This window comes from Narcine bancroftii, chromosome 7, assembly GCF_036971445.1.
Source record: "Narcine bancroftii isolate sNarBan1 chromosome 7, sNarBan1.hap1, whole genome shotgun sequence".
Classification (NCBI taxonomy): domain Eukaryota; kingdom Metazoa; phylum Chordata; class Chondrichthyes; order Torpediniformes; family Narcinidae; genus Narcine; species Narcine bancroftii.
The window spans coordinates 42,101,252-42,117,239 of record NC_091475.1 but is presented as its reverse complement, the minus strand read 5'-3'; the positions used below and the strand labels follow the sequence as shown (position 1 = coordinate 42,117,239).

Below are 15,988 nucleotides of genomic sequence, written 5' to 3'. Positions count from 1 at the left end.
AACATGTAGTTAATTTACAGCTCAAAGTAATATTAGAGAGATTTTGTGTTTTTATTGACAGCCATCATTTTAGAGTGTGGTATCAAAAATGTCATTAGGAATCAATTTTCTTTCAATGAGAAACTTTTGGTCATGATTTTAAATTGTCACCAGAAATAGAAGCATTGTTATATAAAGAAATTTATTTCAGTGATGTACAAATTATTACAAAATTAAGTAGTTCATTAATCAGGGCAAAGATGGGAAGTAGATTTGAATATACAAATAGATGAGAGAAAATGGACTGATATATGTAAAGAAGTTTGGTTCAGTACAATTTTATTCACCATTTATCTCTTGATACCTCAAAAGATAAATAAATAAATTGAATCAGATTTACTCGGATTAAATTCCCATATGATCAATTGTTATTTCTCTTAGGAGATGATAAATATTCAGTTTTAATTTAAATTTAATTCCTTTATCAAGTTAAATTTGTGCAAATTGAATTAGCTATATCTTGGGAATGGAAAGATGGCATGCTGAGGTTCAGAGCTGAATACCACTAGAAAATAATGTATAATTTATAAAGATAAAAATATATATTTGAAAATATGGAGCTCATATTTACAAAAGTTGGTTTAAATATTTAAGTGAATTTTTGATATCTTATTTCTTCTAAGGTCTCTATATATACATATGATGAAATATTATGGTAATAAAACTCCTGTTGCAGAGCACTGGTCCCTTTCTTTCAGTAGGGGTTAGTGTGTGGGGGGGGAGAGAGGAATCTCAGCAGATTTATATATTTTTTCTCTTTTTTATATACCACATGTATAAATTATATACTTGTAAAATGAACAAATTTATTGTGGCATTAAATCTATAAATAAAATATTAAAAAAGTTCTAAGCCAGTGGTTCTCAGATCATTTCTTTCCACCTCAAGCAATCGCTTACAAATGACAGAGTACCGATGACATAGGATGTGAGTGGGAGGGAAAATTGAGAACCACTGTTTCAAAAATAGTCTGGTGCTATGTTGAAAGGATTATTTCCAAGGGTGTAGCAGATCATATAAACTATTCCCTGATCTAAAGTGAGGGTTACCTGAATTTTTTTTTAAAAAAGACTTGCATCAAAAGCAGTAAAATACAGGGGAAAAGATGAGAACAATGCCTTTAGATCGGAGTCAGATCATTTTAAGTATGGAAAAATTTCACAGTCATTTCTGGAAATGTATTTATTAGCTAACAAAAAAAAAAGCAGTTTCATACATGAAAGCATTCATAATGGTATCACATTTCCTCCTTAAATTCCTAGTTCCTCTGATCATACTGTAACTAATGAAATGAAGTAAAATCCTCAATTTCTGAGAATTCTACCATTGCACATACCATCATTCACTGTCCTGATTCTCATGAAAGAGCAACCCAATATTAACTCCCTCAAATCCCTCCTAGTGGACAATATTCAATCTGTTTTCTACTTGTAGGTGCACACAAAATAGACAACCAAGTTGTAATACCATGTTAAAAAGTATTCAGAGTAGCGATCACTTTGGAGCAGGTCAATGCAGGACTCGTCTACTGTTCTTTACCTATCTTCAAGAAGTTGAATGAAAGATTATCAAGAAAACCAATTTTTTTTTGGCTTTACAGATGGAAGTGGAAGGAATCAAGAAAGCACTTCAATCAAAATGATTGGTTATTCCCTGGACAGAATGCTGCAGTGACACCTCCGATAGCTTCAGGAGTTAAGTTATGACACAGCCAAATTTAGTTTTGTGCCAAATTAATTAAACTACTTCCCCTGCATCTTTTATAAACAGGTTTTCATGTTTTGTAATTCAAAAATACAGTTGCTAATGTGGTAACTGCAGAAAGATTTTATTGTTTTCCCAATACTAAATGCACTGATGTCCAAAATGGCTAATGCTAGGAGCTTATATATACATTTTTATGTATGTATATGCATGTGTGAACACACACACTTGCAAAATAATTCAGGCGCATACATGCCCGTGCTGGTACCTATTTTTCAATAAATAGAAAGTAACATTTGATTGCCAGTTTGTACCTGTTTTTTTTCTTCCCACGATTTGCATTCTTCCATGTTCCATGAATTTGATGAAAATTAACTATTTCCCTACACCATCAATAATCATGTGTAGGGATAAAGACATACTTTTGCCACATTGCTTCTGGGTCTTAAACTATGTTTCAAAGTAACCCAATGGAAAAATGATGACAAAAAGAATCAAGCGTGGTTGCATTACTCACCCATGACACAGAAACCAGATCCTTGTGATTTGACATTTTATTGGAGAGGATTGCATTTCCTAACAAACTTTTCACACCATATCCTTTTTCCCCCACTTTTAACTGAAGAATATAAATACACTAAAACATAGGGTTTTTTTTTTAACAAATTGATGCAGAATGAATGCAAGATACATTAGGCATTAACAAGTCAACTCGTCGACACAAACTGCTCATGTCAAATCCAAAAAAGAAATTCACTTCCAAAAGGAAGCTTGGTACAATGTTGGAATCCAAATTCAATCCCAATCTAGATCTGCAACAAAATATTAGAAATTAATTACTAGACAATTTAAACACAAAAGCAACCATTATCAAGTAGCAGCATTCATATGGTGTGCATGCAGCTTTGGTCTCCTTACTTGAGTATACACTTGCCTCAGACCTATTCAAGCTTCAATAGTTTGATTTCTGGCATGAATGGATTATCTTATGATAAAAGCTGACCTTACTGAAACAAGAGCAAAAGGAAGATTGATGTTTCCTCTTGCTAAGTATCCGGAGCTAGAAGCATATATTGAATATGAATTCTTAATCAAGAGAGACAAATTACATCTTACACTACCTGTTGAATTTCTGGTCACTGGGGAACATAGAAGGAAGTGCAGCTGAGGCTAAGCTATATTCAATCTTGCACGTGCTAAGTTGTGAAGGTGGCTCCAAGAACCAATTCATTCCTGGTTTAAAAAGGAGCAGCCTCATCTTAACCTTTTTACAATTTTTGAATCTACACTGCGGTGGCAAAAGTCAAATGTAATTTTGAAAACATAACCAAGACCATATTCTTCTGCCGACTAATAACCACCAGCTGTCATTATAGAAAACATTATATAAATTAAATACAGGAAGGAGAAAATGCAATAGTCTCAGCTTCTACATTCAAGCGCATTAGACTACTGCTTCGAGTAGTAGCATCAAGAAAAGCACTTCCTGACACTACTGATATTTAATCAATGAACCCCATACTCACATCATCAATATCTTCATCGTCATCCCCAATATCATCAAACTGGATTTCATCATCATCCCCAGGCCCAAACGTATCAGTTTCATTAATTTTGGCTGTAGTCAGGGGAAGGGATTAAAAAACAATGGTCAATTTCTTTTTGAAATTTTGGGTGTGAGAGATTTTAATTATCAAAACTGTCCATACCATGTTCAGGAAGTTCACCATATGCTTTCAAACTTCTGGCTTCATCTGCATTGTATTTCAAGATGACATCAGCCTTGTTATCCTTTGGAAGTGATGGGAAAACAAGGTATGTTTAATAAAACACTAATATCTTCCAGAACTGCACAATGCAAGAATCAACAGTTTCAGGCCAAGTTAAACCATTCCATTTTCATTCTCCTTGTCTTGATGGAAGAAGCAAAGCAAAAAAAGTTGATATCAGATCATGAAGTGCACAACTGTTACCCAAACTATGCCTTGAAGAAAACTGCTCCGAGAGCCCTACCTGCTTGTGGCCGGAATAAGGATTCAGCACCGTTTCCTCAGCTGATCAGCAAAAACAAGTACTATTTCTGGAAGGTAGGCCTTATCCTGGCATCCAAAACATAATAAGGATTGTTGGATATCTACCCAGTTATCCCCTGTGTTCATAAAAGTGGGAAAAACCAAAATGGGAGAAGTACATGCTATTAAATTCAGGTTCTAGTGACAAGAAGGGGGAACTTTTGCAGAGCAGGTCAGAACTGGGGAAGAAAATTCATGAAAGATCAAAGCTCTTCATCACTAAAAATTATCCACAAGAATAGTTATTAATTGGATCTCAACAGTGGAAGATTTATGATTTTTGTACTTTCTTTGAAACATCAACTTAAAACATTTCAATATTCCTATGTACAAAAAAAAGCTGGAGAAACTCAGCAGGTCAAGCAGTGTCCTTTATGGCAAAGGTAAAAATACATAACTGACGTTTTGGGCTTGAGCCCTTCATCAACGTCTGAGAGAATGCCGGCATTCTCAGTGTTTACAGATTTTTGTGATTTACTTTTTTTCCCCAATATTAAACTAACTTTTCATTATCACCCTTCTATATACTGTAGTATTACTGAAGCAACATGGATGGTTTATCATTGGATTAAATATCTTGAATACTGAAAACTACTTGCAACCAGAATTTCACTTCTTCAGAAGGACACAATTAAACTTCCAATGAAATTCAACACATATTTGCAACATTCAGTCTTATTCTGTGTGCACAGAAAAGTTCATAAATGAACTTTATATGGAAAGGCTTTATTATGAGAAGGAAATCCTTACTTGATAATCTCTCAATCCAACCAATATAATGTCCGATGTATTTATCCAAACCTGAAACAAATTATAATGGAGTCAATCTAGGTTTGATTAATATTTTACCTTCAAAATACAGATGCATTTGTACTATTGAAACTGGCCACACTTGACAATTAGGCATTAATCAAAGTGCAAGATTTGCTTAGCTGCACATCAGCCACACAATCTAGTTAATTTCCCTTTGATTGATGGATTTGCTATTAACTTGGAACTGATGGACACCGGAAACAGGGAGAACCCAACCCCCCTGCAGAGCAGATGATCCTACAGGGTGGTGACCATATCAGCAGGCCAGTGAGGGGCTCCGTAGCTGACTAACCCACGCAGGCTGTGGGTAACGTGGTCAAAGGTACCACATAGGCTGCGAGCTGGACACTGATTTATGAGAACCAAGTATCAAAGCCATGATCTGAGAGGGTACTGAGGGAAAGAAGGGCTCCCAAATGGCCTCGGGCACTGAAGGTTTCTTGATTGTGTCAGAGGTTTGCATCTGGAGCTCAGGTTCCCAATGAATCAAGTTGAAGTCCGAGCAGCTGCAGAGGCTGTGGGAGCTCTGGAGGCAAATCCATGGATACTCAGCGACTCTGAAGGGCCTCTTTTTTGCTTCTCTTTCTCTCGAACAGCAAGAAGCTAACACTATAGTTTGCTTTACTGTAGGCAGAAATTAAGTTTGTGTAATATTACATGTTCTGTACATGACAAAGGCAATTTCAATCTTTAAAACTATGAGTTTGGAATTTAAGTAAGTATAGGTGTTTTACATAAGAAAATAATAAAATGCTACAGTAAAGTTCCCAGTACCTGGCACCTATGGTGATTGCAGACACCAAATATGTGAATTTTCCTGTTGCCTGAGACATGCTCTTATAATACCTAATAATACACTTACATTAAGATAAACAGTATTTAAAAATCAAATTTGTTAATAACATTATGTATTTCATCAATGTTTTATATATATTTTATATTTGAAGTTAATAAAAATATTTTAAAAATTAAAAAACAAGAGTGCAAAATGTAGAGCAATTTGAAAAAATCAGTATTGTATTCCTTAGTTATGCAAATTTCACTTTAATCAGTTAATTCCTGTAATTTACAAAATTTAAATTTAACTTTGAACCTCAGTCCCTGGCCTGTAACTGTGTTGCCGTCAAGACTCTTACTAGGCAGGAATAGGGAGACACCCCAGCACCATCGGCTGTCTCTTCATCCTGGATGCCACTATTTTATTCAAACACAACTTTATTTAAATAGCTGCTGTAGGTGGGTACAGCTGGGGTGCTCCTCTGCTGGCTGAATATTTTGTCCCCATCTTCACTAAGGGTTTGTGTGTTGCTTCGTCGATTTATTTTGCTGGCTACTTGAATTCCAGATACCGGGATTTTACTCTATTTTGTTTGAAGTTTGAGATTGTAACTATGACATAAAATGACAAGTGTTGTAGCAGCTGAGTTTAAGAGGTTACATATACCCTTGTGACTTATAAAATCACATTCTGCTTGGTTAAAAGCACCACTACCTGACTGGGAATGGAACATAAAATCAAAGGATTATCACCTTCTTTCTCAGCTTCCCTCGAATATGGCAAAGCCTCTTTGCACCGTCAAAACACATTGCTTCCAATCGTCCATTTCCCAGCATCTTAATCACCTGGGCATATTCTAGAAAAAAAAGATTGAAGTTTATTTCAATCAAGCAGCCAAACTTACATACTTCACAGCTATTGAAAATCATAGGTTGGTGCTTACTGTATGGACATCTATCATAGTCAACGCAGCAAGAAACAGGCCCTTTGGCTCAATTCATCTTTGCCAACTTCTGGGCTAGTCCCATTTGTCTGTGTTTGGTCCAAGTACTTCTAAGTCCTTCCTATCAAAATGTTTGTTACAATTCCTTTTGAACGTTGTAATTGTACCCACTTCTACGGTTTCAACTCAATTTGATCCAGATCTGGACCACGCTCAGTAAAAAAGTTGTTTCTCAGAGGTCCCTTTCAAACTTCTCACCTGAAACTTATGTACTCTAATTCTACAATATCTATCTGGGGAGAAAGACTGATCTATTAATTTTATCTATGGCCTTCATGATTTCATAAACCCCATCAGCCTCCTGTGATCTAGGTAATAAAGAATTAGCATCCCTAACTTCTCCCTACAACTCAAATGTTCAATGCTCTTTAATTGTCATGTAGAATGTATAATGTTCAGATGCACTGAAATTCTAACGATTCAGCCAAACAAGCACACAAGATATGCCAGCTACAAGAGTAAACATTTAAATTACCACAAATGCAATGCAGAAAAAGAGATTATAAATATCAAAGGATAGATATTCACAGTTGCAGTTAGTGCAAGAAAAAAAATCCTGACATTTAAATCAGTCAGACAGATCTTTAGGTGGTCCTGAATTAGTTCATGGTTAGGGTTAGAGAAGTACAGGGGAGTTCAAGAGCCTGATAGTTATTGGATAAAAACTGTTGTTATGGGTTATATTATATTTTATATTATATATAAATGTTTTAAAAGAGATAGATTGTGAGTGTTTAGTGTAGGTCACTTCACATCTCATTTAAAATGCAAGAGCTTTGCTGAAGCCAGACACTCAGGCACCAGTGGCTTTGCAAAAGACAACGGAACTGCTTTGGAAGGAACTTCGGAAGTAGGTGCAAATGGAGCAAAGTCCAGGCTCAAGTGCTGATAAGATCTTTCAAAGATTGGATTTGGAGCCTTGGGAGGGGCTCTGGTTTTTACAAGCAGAGAGAGAGAGCAAGAGAGGAAAGAAAACAGGATTCTTCTCTTAGAGAGAGAGCGAAGTCAGTTCTGCAATTGAGACTGCAACATGGCAGGCTTGTTGAAAACCCCATTTTGAAGACGAGTTCTGAGTTCAGCCTGTTGAAAAACCCTTGTAGTCCTTACAAGAGGAAATAACTAGCTAGAGTGTTTCTCCTGAAATAAGGGATACAAGAGGAACTCAGTGGTGACCTGAAAGAAAGGGCTATCATTTGGAAAACCCATGATGAGGCAAGTTTCTTCGGCAAGACACTGAAGTGACTGATCGGAGAGAATCAATTTGCGAGTGTTCAACGAGCAACAAGAACCTTCCCCTTCCTGAGCAGTAACCATTTACCTTTAAGCAGCAAAGCCTGGTGAAAATTCAGAAATGTTAGATTTGTGCACAGTATAAGAATTGCCTGATACCAGTCAACTTGGAGAAGTGAATGACTGGACTATTAAAGCAAATGTTTCCTGAACATTTACACATTACATACACATGCTTAGAACTAGAAGGTGGTTAAGTTAATAGTAAACCGTGCATCTTGGCGCCTCACAGTTTGGCAGGCAGCAACCTCCTTTGAAGAAGACCACAGAGCCCACCTCACTGACAAATGGCAAAGGAGGAAAAACCCAACACCCAACCCCAACCAACCAATTTTCCCCTGCAACCGCTGCAACCGAGTCTGCCTGTCCCGCATCGGACTTGTCAGCCACAAACGAGCCTGCAGCTGACGTGGACATTTACCCCCCTCCATAAATCTTCGTCCGCGAAGCCAAGCCAAAGAAAAAAAGAAAATAAGTTACAGTTTGATCTTGTTTTTATGTTTAAAGAAAATTAAAAGCAACTGTTGTTTAAGTAATTATTTGTCTTTGTGGTGGGTTTTGGGGTCCTCTGGGCTTGTAACACTGTTCAAGCCCCCTAGCCCCAGCAATATGCTGGTGAACATCCTCTGAACCCCTTCCAACTCACAGATATCCCTCCTGTGGGCAACCAGAATTGCACACAGTATTCCAAGTGTAGTCTCACTAATGCCTTTTACAGTTGTAATTATGAAATCCCACGCTGTACATTGGAGTTGCCGATGGCATGGAACTATGCATCGGTAGCCCTAGGCCGCTCTCCTACAACTCTCCAGAGTCCTGCCATTTGCTGTGCCTGCCAACTATTTCGGCGCCATTCTGATGCACTCCCCCTGGAGGAGCGATTCACTACAAACTTTCTCAGACTCCCAGTGGAAGACTGCGCAGGATCCCAAACTGAAATAAGCAGCAGCAGGGGAGGGGGTTAGGCACAGTGATTTTGGGACAACAGAATATCTCCCCCAATTCCTCATCCAAGAAATGTTGCCTCAGACTCTGCTTGATGAGTGTAGTTTTTTTTTAAAAAGATCAAGTTTCTGGAACGTGACTGGACAACTTGAACTCACAACCTTCTGGCAATGGTATCACTTAGACAACTGACAAAAAGTTATTGTAAACCAGCCTTAACTCCAGTGAGTTATATTTGTATGCTGGTTAAAGAAAGGTGGTACAAAAATTGGCATTACTCGTTAATATGTTTAATGATTGCCCCAACAGGAACGCAGTCAAATGAGTTACTTTAACCCGCTTGCCAGTCAATACTGCACATAGTAATTATTTTGTCTTTAAAGCTAAGATACAGGTACGGTAGTTTAATGTGGAGTTAAACGTCCATTGTAGCAATGAAAATCTATAGATTTTTTATTTAAATTCCAAGATAAAATCAGGTGCTGCAATAAAAGTGACCATAAAGCTAATGGACTGTTGAAAAAATTATCTACAATAATATACAGCAGTAACATTAACATTTTTAAGAGCTCCCTAGAATGTCATAAGAAATGAGAGCTGGAGTCAGCCATCTGGCCCATCAAGCCTGCTCTACCAATCAATAAGATCATGGCTAACTGGTCATGGACTCAGTTCTAATTAACTACCTGTGCCCCATAATCCTTAATTTCCCTATTCTTCATATTTCTGTCTTAAATACATTGTAAAGCCGTCTTTATTTACTGCTTCCCTGGGCAGAGAATTCCAGATTCACTGCTCTCTGGGAAGAAGCAGTTCTCAATACCCCCTTAATGTGACTCCATCTAGGTGATGTACAAATCACAACATCAGCCAGGAGGGCACCATTTAGTAGCCATCATGCAATATTAATTGAAATACCAGACTCATTTTTAAAAGTTAAATGATGTGCCTATAATCTTTTAATAAATCTAATTTATAATAACAAAAAAACTAGATGGACCATTTTTAATTTTGAGAACTAAGTTTTTCAAAACTAATTATGCTGGAGTAAATCTGGCTGACTGTTATTTTCCAGGATTCACCTTGGAATTAGGAACATTGAATTTAAAACCACCTTATTTTAACAGATGAGATACTGCCCAAACATCACACTCACCTTGGCCATCCTCTTTGAAGACCAGCTCACGTTTCTCAGACTCATTTTCATTTTTACCTCGTCGCCTGTTCTTACCTCCCTTACCTGGAATAAATAAATAACAAATCAGTCCATGCATGAAACCTGGAATTATTCGCATCTTACTGAGCGACTCTGGCTTTCCAATCACATGCCTGAGCTCCCAGACCCTTACTTAGATTTTAACTTACCATCTGCTCTATTTTCCCTTTTACTTTTTGTGTCAAATTTACATCAAAGCTGGTGATGTCATTTATAGAAATAAATAAATGTATTCCATTAGAAAAAAAATAACAATTTAAGAAATAACATCACAATATTCGAACAAATATGGGAACCATACATGAAATACAATAGAGAAATCCTACCACTGTCCTCCACCACCTAAAATGACAGAAGGAGAAGACAACGAAATGAACTGACTCAGTATATAAAAGTAAAAGATAAAAATTTCTGTTTATTTTTATTAAGTGACAACATTGTTTAACGGGTTTAATGTAGCTTATAGATTGAACTTTAAATAAATGGGAAGGGGGGGTGAGAGAAGGGAGGGGGAAAAAGGGGAGAAAATGACACCGTATATATTCAAGAGAAAAAATGTCTATGTATTTTGGTCAGTATGGTTTATAGTGTGAAAAATAAAAAATTTTAAGAGATTGGAAAAAAAAAGCTGGTGATGTCATATGATGAAGTAGAGTCAGGTCGAAGAAATCTGGCTCTCCCAGAGAAGAGTTAAAAAAATGTGACGAGACTTTGATATACAGATGCAATGGGTCTTGTCAATAAACAATTGTGTGAAAAAGTCGACTCTGGAAATTTTAAGCAGAATAAACAATGTTAAAATTGTTGAGCTTAAGGAAGGGACAATATGACAAATATTTTGCAACGTTGAATTCCAGATAATATTTGGTCAAGATCAGTTTCAAGGAGATTTAGAGATAGAAAGGGCACATGGAGCTCAAGACCACTACCATCACTTGACCGGAAGCCGCAACCTATTCTGGTGAAGTTTCTTCGTTATCAAGCGAGAGAAAATAAATTGTTGAATTAGCAGCAAAACGAGCCAAAGAAAGAAAAGGTCCATGAGAATAAAATGGAAACATGACTATTTTATCCTGATATTAGTTTTGAGTTATTGAAAAGAAAACAATTCAACTTGAAGAATATTTTATGGAAAAAAAGTATACAACTTTATCTTGCGCTATCCAGAAACTCTGAAGATCTTTGTACAAGGTGGACAGAATATTTTTTTTTAAACAGATCCTGGAGCTGCACAAGAACATGCAGATGTTTTACCGGATATTTGTCATGAATTTGAACAGAGGGCTGTCCAACAAGCAGGAGTTTGAAAACTTTTCTTCTTGAAATATAATTGATTTGACCTGTCTTAATGTATAATTATGTTAAAAATAGATATCTGGGAAAACTAAAGAAAAATGCTCTGGCTTCTGCATTCATGTGGATGTTAATGGTTTTGGCCATTACCCGTAAAGTCGGGGGGGGGGGGGGGGGTGGATAGTGTCATTGTATATTATCGTGACAACACTGAAGGGGGTATAATTACTTGTTTTGTTTTATATTCATATCTTTCTCTTTTCTTAATTTCTTTTAGATCTGAATATTTTAGAGAAAAATGCCTTTATATGAGATTAATATAAAGAATTGAAAATTCAAGGAGTTGAGAAGTAGTCGGTAAAGGGATGTTTTATATAGATGATAAAAAATATATTAATGAACAAGTACATGAATGTTTTAACTTTTAATATTAATGGGCTCCATAATACAGTGAAGAGGAAAAATATTGACACATATGAAGAAAATGAAAGTAGACAGCTTTTTTGCGGGAAACTCATCAAATTGAAAAAGAACATCGGAAATTAAAAAGGGATTGGGTAGGTTATGTTGCAGCTTCCTCATTTAATTCAAAGAGAGCTATTTTATTAGACAAAAGACGTTAAATTACGAAATGTAATAACAGATCCCACAGATAGATGTTATGATTAAATGTCAAATTTATTCAGAATAATGGACTTTATTTAATATAAATGCACCAAACAGTGAAGATGATAAATTTTTACAAAAAGGCTTTTTTTTAATTTAGCAAATACTAATGAGAATATTTTAATAGGAGCAGACTTTAATTATTGTTTAGATCCAATATTGGATAGATCAATGAGAGCTGTCGCAAGGATGAAGGCTGCTAAGGCTACATTGTCATTAATGAAAGATCTAAATTTGGTAATGCTTGGAAAAGCTTTCATCCAAGAGAGTGCATTTTAAAAATTTTATTTGGCTAGACATGACTCCTACTCTAGAATTTATTTATTTTTATTATCAGCACAACTTCACAGTAGAATACAAGTCAAGAATTTTATCAGATCATTCACCTTTGGTGTTGGTAATAACAATGATAGATAGGCAAAATTCAGTGTATAGATGGAGATTTAATACTATGTTATTAAAGAGGAAGAATTTTTGTGAATTTATTAGAAGAGAAAATTTTTCTTTGAAGCCAATTCTAATTCGATAGAATAAATTTATTTTATAGGATGCAATGAAAGTGTTTAAACAAGTTCAATCAATTATACATCAAAAATTAAAAAAAAGATTATGGAAGAATTAGAACAGTTGGACATAGAAATAACAAATTTAGAAAAGAATTTGCAAAGGCAATCAAATGAGGATAAATGAAGATCTCATAAATAAATAATACAATGTAGCGAATGCTACACAGATTGAAACACACAAGGTTTCAAATGAACTGTTTATTCAAACTTCACGCGCGCCCTTTAAGGGCAGCGTGAGCTCCGCTCCGCGGTGACGTCACCACGCTCACTCAAGGCGCGCGCCTTGTTCTAACCCTTGAGGCACAGAGGTCCCTCGACAACGCCATCTCGCGGCTGCCCTGCCGGCGCGGCGGTATAAGCGGGGCTGATTCTCCACGAGGATGTGTGCCGCCACAACAATATAATTCTTTACAGACAAAATGGAAAAAATGATTACGAGAACTAAACAGAAGATTTTAAGTTAGGTGAAAGAGCTCATAGGTCTTAGTGTGGCAATTAAAGACAGACCAAGTTTTGAGAGTGATGATAGCAACTAAAAATTATTCAAATATAATTTTTTTTTATAAACCTCAAGAAATTAAAAATTTTAAACAATTTTATTCAAATTTATATAAATCTTAATCTTTGAAAGATGAATATAGATAATTTTTTATTTCAAGTTAATTTACTCAAATTAAATTTAGATGAACAAAGAAACTTAAATACATCTTTTATAGTGATAGAGGTTAAAGAAAGTTTAAGTTCTTTACAGAGTATTGTCTCCAGAAGAAGATGGATTTCCAGCTGAATTTTAAAAAGAGTTTAAAGATTTATTAATTCTTTGGTTTATGGAAGAATTAACTCAGGTGGAAGAAACTTGTGCATTGCCGGATCTTTTAAAACAGCAATAATGTCATTTTTAAAAGATAGATATCCTTTAAGTTCATCTACTTATAGACCTATATCTTTTGGAAATGTGGATTATAAAATAGTACAAAAACGTTAGCAAATAGATTATCCACATTTTAACCAAAATTAATAGATAAGGACCAAACTAGATTTATTAAAAATAGAAAATCAGCTGACGATGTGACTAGATTGATGAGTATAATTCATTTAGCATAGAAGAGATGATTTGAGTGTAGCAGTTGCACTAGATGCAGAAAAGACTTTTTATATTTAAAGTACTTGCTAAATTTGGACTAGGACAGATGTTTATTAATTAGTCCAAGAGCTAAAATGGTGAAAAATGGGCATTTCTGATTTTTTTTTCAATGAACTAGATCTAGTAGACAAGTATGTCCATTATCACCAGCTTCATTTATTTTGACAATTGAACCTTTGGCGGAATTGATTAGAAATTATTTAGAAATAAAAGGATTTAGAGTTGGTAGAGAAGAATACAAGATTAGTTTATTTGCAGACAATGTGATAATATATTTGACACAACCAGAAACTTCATTATGTAAATTATATTTAAGATTGAAAGAATAGTGTGGTGGCACACTCTCTCGTGGCGAACCGGCCTTCTCCTATGCAGGTTTCTTACCCGGGCTGGAGGGGCCTGCCTCCCCTCCTAGGTCGGTCCATACTGCCCGGACCGGGGCCGTGGAAGGGCAGCCATAAGAAGATGGTGCTGTCAGGAGTTCTCCCGTGCCCTGTGCTTCCAGCCCAATGCGCGCCTTGGGCAGCCGTTATGACGTCACCGTGCACGCAGTGGCCGAGCTCACGCTGCCCTTAAAGGGTCGCGCGTGGGATTTGAATAAAACAGTTGTTGAGTGCATCCAATGTGGAAGCTGTGAGTTTCTTCACTGTAGCTACCACTACAACAGATTAATATCTGGTTATAAAGTAAATTGGGACAAAAGCGAGATTATGCCTCTTACTTCAGGTGATTATACACAACGTAAAAGATAATTTAAGCAGCCTTTAAATGGAATAAAATATCTAGGAATAAAATGGATAATAATTAAAAATTTTTAAAATTAAATTATAAATCTATGCTTAAGAAAATGGATGAAGATTTAAAAAGATGGAAGGAATTATCTATGACTTTATTGGGTAGAGTTAATTGTATTAAAATTAATATTTTTCTGAGAATACAATACCTTTTTCAAACAATTGCCTGTAGCTATTCCACCTTCTTGGCAAGAGTAAAATGGCTAGAGTCTCACGAGAAAAATAGATTTGGAAATTTGAATTAGGAGGTTTGCAGCTTCCAAATTTAAAAAAATTACAATGCAGCACAATTAAGATTTCTCTCCTCTTTTTTTGAGGAGGGAGAAAAATTAGCATGGATTAAGACAGAGATGGATAAAATAGGTGAGACAATACCAGAAGATATTATATATAAATGGGATAATACTTTATTAATTGGAGATATAAAAATTGTTGAGACATTTGTTAAATGTATGGAGTAAGACAGTGAGGCAGGCGGAGGCCCCGGTCCGGGCAGGGAGTGGGAGGCGGCGGCCCCAGTCCGGGCACAGGGAGAGCAGCAGCGGCTCCGGCCCCAGTCCGGGCGAAGGGTAGGCGGCGGCGGCGGCCCCAATCCGGGCAGGAGCAAGGGGGAGACGGCGGCCCCGGCCTCGGTCGAGTGGGGCAGGCGGAGGCCCCGATCCGGGCAGAGAGTGGAAGGCAGCGGCCCCAGTCCAGGCACAGGGTGAGCTGCGGTGGCCTCGGCCCCGGTCCGGGCAGTATGGACCGACCTAGGAGGGGAGGCAGGCCCCTCCAGCCCGGGTAAGAAACCTGCATAGGAGAAGGCCACTCCGATATAAAACCTACGACCCAAGGACCTCGCTGCCACGTCCCAGCTTGCTTGGCCACGGCACACGAACCATGGGTGTAAAGGGTGGGGCCAGTACTGCGCGCACTGCACTCCACCTAAAAGCTCCTTTGCGCAGGCCCGAGGACAGGTCCACGTCCTCCCCCTCCACGTCCTCCCCCTCAAAAGATGCTCACAAACTCAAGCTAGCATTCTGGAACATCAGAACCATGCTAGACAAGGCTGACAGCCACCGACCTGAACGTCGGTCTGCCCTCATTGCACATGAACTCCTCAGACTTGACATCGACATAGCCGCTCTCAGTGAAGTCCGCCTGGCAGATGTAGGCAGCCTCCAAGAACGCGGCGCGGGCTACACACTCTACTGGTCTGGCAAGCCTTCGGATGAACGACGCCTATCTGGTGTAGGCTTCATGGTCAAGAGCTTCATTGCCTCCAAACTCGAAAACCTTCCGACAGGCCTCTCGGACCGAATCATGTCCATGCGACTCCCCCTTCAAAACAAGCGTCACATCACCCTCATCAGTGTCTATGCTCCAACCCTCCAGGCGGAACAGCAGAAAAGGACAAGTTCTACACCGACCTGCGCAACCTCATCCAACGCACCCCTACAGCCGACAAGGTTGTCATCCTGGGCGACTTCAACGCTCGTGTCGGCAAAGACTCAGAAACCTGGCCAGGAATCCTGGGCAAGCATGGCGTCGGCAAGTGCAACGAAAATGGGCGCCTCCTGTTGGAGCTCTGCGCAGAACAGCGGCTTGTCATTACAAACACCCTTTTTCAGCAGAGGGACAGCCTTAAGACCACCTGGATGCATCCCTGATCCAAACACTGGCACC

General features: G+C 37.7%; 2 protein-coding genes across 3 annotated transcripts in view; one reads left to right on the top strand and one right to left on the bottom strand.

Moving 5' to 3' along the window:
* Positions 1-2,043, top strand: part of sh3kbp1 (SH3-domain kinase binding protein 1) — a 172,686-nt gene extending 170,643 nt beyond the window's left edge. The window contains exon 18 of the mRNA XM_069889811.1: positions 1,640-2,043. Coding sequence (XP_069745912.1) covers positions 1,640-1,681 — 42 coding nt within the window. The 3' untranslated portion in view covers positions 1,682-2,043. The remainder of the gene's footprint in view (positions 1-1,639) is intronic.
* The window catches only part of LOC138738819 (eukaryotic translation initiation factor 1A, X-chromosomal), a 32,998-nt gene continuing 18,216 nt past the window's right edge, over positions 1,207-15,988 (bottom strand). Inside the window, exons 2-8 of one of the 2 annotated variants that reach the window (XM_069889812.1) lie at positions 10,187-10,202; positions 9,801-9,884; positions 6,159-6,262; positions 4,566-4,616; positions 3,453-3,534; positions 3,270-3,361; positions 1,207-2,555 (exon numbers count right to left, since the gene is read on the bottom strand). In XM_069889812.1, the coding sequence (XP_069745913.1) occupies positions 2,550-2,555; positions 3,270-3,361; positions 3,453-3,534; positions 4,566-4,616; positions 6,159-6,262; positions 9,801-9,884; positions 10,187-10,202 (435 nt within the window). In that variant the 3' untranslated portion in view covers positions 1,207-2,549. The remainder of the gene's footprint in view (positions 2,556-3,269; positions 3,362-3,452; positions 3,535-4,565; positions 4,617-6,158; positions 6,263-9,800; positions 9,885-10,186; positions 10,203-15,988) is intronic. The other variant, XM_069889813.1, reaches the window with a different exon arrangement.